Source organism: Equus asinus, chromosome 17 (genome assembly GCF_041296235.1).
Source record: "Equus asinus isolate D_3611 breed Donkey chromosome 17, EquAss-T2T_v2, whole genome shotgun sequence".
NCBI classification, from domain to species: Eukaryota; Metazoa; Chordata; class Mammalia; order Perissodactyla; family Equidae; genus Equus; species Equus asinus.
In genome coordinates this window covers 2310403-2315270 of record NC_091806.1, presented here as the reverse complement: position 1 = coordinate 2315270, position 4868 = coordinate 2310403, and the positions used below count along the sequence as shown (strand labels likewise).

At 56.1% G+C, this 4868-nt stretch overlaps 1 protein-coding gene across 1 annotated transcript; it reads right to left on the bottom strand.

Moving 5' to 3' along the window:
• Positions 1-828: 828 nt before the first annotated feature.
• Positions 829-4597, bottom strand: FJX1 (four-jointed box kinase 1). Its single transcript, XM_014851083.3, has one exon. It carries the CDS (start codon positions 4339-4341, stop codon positions 3028-3030), a length of 1314 nt encoding a protein of 437 aa, XP_014706569.3. The 5' UTR covers positions 4342-4597; the 3' UTR covers positions 829-3027.
• Between the last annotated feature and the right edge of the window lie 271 nt (positions 4598-4868).

Sequence of the window (4868 nt, the reverse complement as noted above, 5' to 3'; positions counted from 1 at the left end):
ATCCCACAACACTCTGATGGACTCTCCATTTCACAGATAAACGTTAAATGACTTGTTGAAACTGTAAGTGAAGGACAGAATTCAGAATGTAGTCTGCCTGTAGAAGCCCTTACTCTTTCCACATTAGGCTGCAGCCTGAAAGGCTTTTTTTTCATCATCTGAAAAATGACTTGGCCCTAGCTGTACTCACTGACCACGGCAAAACTTTAATTGCTCTTTCCAGCCACAGCCCACGGAGCATCCACAGGAACAGCGACAGTTAAACTTGCTCTCTCTAATCAAGTCTTGGTTCCCTTAACAACTCCACCATGTAATTAAACTTATTTCTTGAACAGGCAGATTGGTTCACTAAAGAATCTGAGAAGAGCCATTTAAATAAGGCTTAGTTTCTTGCTCTGGGTTAACCACGGTCAAGTCTGGGCTTGGAACTGAAGTTTAGGAGGAATGCAGAGAATGCTGCCGGCCCAGAACACACTAGTGTTGAAGTTACACGGGAGTCGGTGCATTTCCGGTGCAACCCGTGAAACTTATAACCCTGCTCATCGTTTTCCTCAGTGAACATCACGGCAAAAATGCTGGTTGCTGACTATTTATCCTTTTCTTAGAGCAGCTTCCATCAATTTGGGGAGCAAATCTCATATAGTTATTAATCATCAGAAACGGAAAATGTTTCTTTTTGAAAGGCGTAACTATCAGAGGTTTCACACTAACAATGTCTTGAAAAAGATATATTTGCCATTATCAGTACATTCTGTGGCTGTAGTATTTAAAAATTTAGCTTACACCACAAATACTTTGTGGACTTTTTTTTCCATTAAGATTTGGCTTAGCACAAGGCACTAAAAACATAAGGATGGCATGAAACAGTTAAATTACACACTGTGTGGTAACGCAGAGTGAGGTTTAATATCTTCATGAGTCTATAAAACCCTGGGCTTACAAATGCAAGTCAAATCAAAAACTATTCAAGTAACCAAAAGTTGCTTTGAGTTAAAGGTCATTAAATAAAAAGAAGATAATAGACAAGACCACTTGGACCAAGATATCAAATAAAATGCCAAGATAAAACACCAATAGGTTGTAGGGGCCAGCCAGGTGGCATAGTGGTTAAGTTTGCACATTCTGCTTCGGTGGCCTGGCGTTTGCCGGTTCAGATCCGGGGTGCGGACCTTTGCACTGCTTCTCAAGCCATGCTGTGGCAGGTGTCCCACGTACAAAGTAGAGGAAGATGGGTACGGATATTCGCTCAGGGCCAATCTTCCTAAAAAAAAAAAACCCAACCAAACAAAAAAACCCACCAATAGGTTATAAAACAAACCAAAACCAACCCTCCTCCTCGTCCCCATGGGTCAAAAGGGAGCTTAAGAAAACCCAGAAATATTTCCTAAGTTGGAAGTCTGAGAAGTAAGGGTCCAAATGTCATATACAAAGTACTGCTCGCTTTCTTGGCCTCACAACGGAGTCTCTAAGGGGACCACGCAATTAGTACCCGGAAAAAAACCAGTATAATCTCTTAAGAGAACTAGATGAGTCCAGATGTTGGAGATTATGGTCTCCTGGAAGCAATGGAATTTATACCCGGAGATTAAAGAGAGGAATTAATTTATAGCTTTCTGTACCCGTTTGCAACATATGCTCAGCTTATTATCTGTACACATTGTGATGCACAGTAATTACAATGCTGAAAATAACGTGCGACACGTGACCACTGCAGGTAAGTTTAAAAGGGGGCATTTGTCGTTTTCTAGTCTGCACATCTGGTTCTCTATTTGCCATATGATTAATATAGGAACATATTACAGCGAAATCCTTTTACATCAAAGTTTTATTTGCCAGGAAATAGAATACTTTCCTTCCATCTCTCTCTCCTTCCCCCACATTCTAAGCTGAACTCTGAAACTTTGAGCGCTAGGGTTCATTTGAGTGAGCGGGACACAGAGTCTGCTCCTGCTTTTCTTCAATTCTAGAAGTTCCACAGTCACAGCTGGGATATATATGCATCCTTTGTTTTACAAGCAGGTCCACAAGGAAGAAACTCTAAAGATCATTCTAAAACCAGGTAGGGCCTCAAACACTGCAAACAGTTAAAACCATAGGAATTAAACTCTAAACTTTAAATTCCCTTTTATTGAAATATAAGTTTGTTTAGTATATTTACACCACTTTATGCACATATATACATAGAAGGCAAATTTTATCAAATAAAAAAGTTTTTCTTAATAAAAAATTAAAATAAAAACAAATTAAAGTGCATGAAATTTATTTTTCCTTCCGTTGAACCTCATCATTGTCAAAATTTTGGTCGGTTGGGAGGGGGCGGGAGAAGAAATTCATTATTCGACTCAGTGCACACAGCCGGCCCTGCGTTTGTAGCCTTCAGGCCAAAATGACAGGCGGCAAGGAACAAATCACACAAATTGTCAGGTCTGCAGAACTCTCCGGGTCTGCAGGTTCTGCTCCCTTTGTCCTGTCCGGAGCGGTTCCCCCAGCTCTTAACAGTGATCTCACCATCACGGAGCTGGAACAAAGGCAGAGCACAGGAAGGGGGCTCCACCAGCCAATGTCACAGCCCTGCTCCGGGGCCACCAGCGCTGCGTTTGGTAGGAAATCGCAGAATTAGCTCAATGGCTAAAATAGAAGTTTTCCTCTTTCGGAGAGGGAATGAAGGGGGCCAAGGAATGGGGGCGTATCTCCCACAGAGACGGCTACCCGGGGGCCAAAATCCGGCAGCCCGTTTCTTTGGATCCAAACTCCGTGCTGGCACAGAAAAGAATCCTTTTATAGGCTGGGTGGAAGGAATGTTACACTTCTCGCCTCGGTGAGTTCGTCCTCCCAGAGCTTTAAAGGAAACAGCACGGGACTGAGAGAAAGAGGCAGGTGGGTGAAAGCGAAGTTTGTAGCCGCCTGCGCGCTTGGGCCACTGGTGGGCGTTGGCCGGCTGGTCCCAGGGGCGGCGGAGGCGACGGCCCTTCCCCCATCATCCATTCCTCAGGCAGGGCTTTCTCTCTCTTTCTTCTTGGGGTGACGCTAAATCCCCGGGCGGCGGCCGTACTTGGCCTTACAGTGCAAAATGTGCTTGGCGAGGAAGTCGAGGCGGCGCTGCAGCAGCTGAGCGTGGGGGTCTGCGAGCGCGGCCAGCTCCGGGAAGCGCGGCTCGTGGTGCCGGTAGAGGCGCAGCAGCCGGGCGGCCGCGTCCTGGCCGCGGTGCAGCTCCAGGACGCGCCGCGCTGTCCGCTCGCGGAACACGCACACGGACTGCAGCAGTGGCTCGTTATACTTGTCCCACATGCCTGCCACCCGGTAGCCGTGCACCAAGCCCGCCTCGTTGTCCAGAAAGACCAGCGCCCCACCCGGGCCGCGGTGCAGGTTGCTGGTGGCGCGCTGCATGACGCGCGGGTCCCACTGCAGGCTGAAGAGGTTGCTGACGAGCCGGTCGAAGTTGGCCGTCAGGTAGTCGAAGAGGATCAAGTCGGTCCATTGCACCAGGTCCACCAGCTCCGCCTGGCTGCGGTTGGCCAGCTCGCCCCCAGCGGCGCGCAGGGGTCGCAGATGACCGTCCTCGGAGCGCCAGGGTGCGGGCACCACCACGTCGGTGAGGTTGGGCAGCCAGCGCGTCAGGCTTACCACGCTGCCCTCGGTCCAGTGCGCAGCACGCAGCTCCTCCTGCACCTGCGCCCACTGCGCGCCCCGAGCCTCCACCCGGGCCAATGCCAGCGGCGGCACGTGGCGCTGGAGGCCCAGCAGGCGCGCCAGGTAGTAGGACAGGGCCTCGCCCTGTATCTGCTCCGGGTTGATGCCGTAGCGCACGCAGGCGCGGGTGCCGTCGGCGAAGCGGGCCAGCCGGTTGGAGCTGCGCCCGCAGCCTCCGCGCTCCAGGGCCACCACCCGGGCGCCGCGCGCCGCCTCGAGCCACGCCGCCGCCTGGGCCTCCGAGAAGCCCCGGGGCACCTGCTCCTCCAGGCCGCGGCTCCAGAAGACGCCCCCGTGCACCGCGGCGCGCCCCTCCGGCCGGAGCCGTCCGGCTGGCACGTGCCGCCTGCGCTCGCCGGGGGGCTCCCGGGACGGGCCGTCGGCGCCGGCCGCCAAGGTGAGCAGCGCCCGGAAAGTTTTCAGGGAGCCGCCGCGGGCGTCCCGCGCCAGGGGCGGGGGCAGAGGGAAGCGAGGCGCGGGCTCCGGGCCGCTGCTGCGGGCCGGGCGCCGCGGAAGGCGGTCTGCGGGCGACCGGGAGGCGGGTGGCCCGGCCCGCGGCGGCAGGAGCCCCCCCCACAGCGCCAGCAGCGAGCCCAGCGCCAGCAGCCAGAGCCCCGAGGCGGCGGCGGCGCCCCGCATCCTCCGGCCCATGCTCCCCGGCCGCGCCGCTGCCGCCGCCGCTTCAAGCCGAGCCCGGGCGCCCGGGGCCCGGCGGCGAGGCGGGCCCGGCGGCTCGGGGGCTCCGGGGCTCCGGGCGCCTCGGCGCCATCGCGGCCGCGGGGCGCTGCGGGGCTCTGCCCGGCGCTGGGAACTCGCCTGGCCGCCGCTTCCCAGCTGCTTTTGTATTGCTCCGTGAGAGCCTCCGGCGGGCGCGATTCACAGGCGCCGGACCACGTGGGAGCGGGGATCCCCCTCCCCCTCCGCCGCCGCTCCCGCCCCCTCCCCCGCCCCTCCCCGCCTCTTCCCCGCCTCTTCCCCTTAAAGCGGCGATGGCGCCTGCCGAGCCGGGAGGCGGTCCCACCCCCTCGGCCCGGGGCTTGGGGGCCCGGAGAAGGCCCGGCTGGCGGCCCCCGCGCGGGGGGCGTCGCAGGGGGCGGCGCCGAGCTGCAGTCGGGCGGGGAGGGCAGGACGCGCCCTGGCCTTCGCGGGGGTGGCGGTGTCGCCAGGCCCCTTCGCCA

Excerpts from the sequence above, each read along its gene's own strand:
- FJX1 (XM_014851083.3), bottom strand. The coding sequence starts at position 4,341 with ATGGGCCGGAGGATGCGGGGCGCCGCCGCCGCCTCGGGGCTCTGGCTG.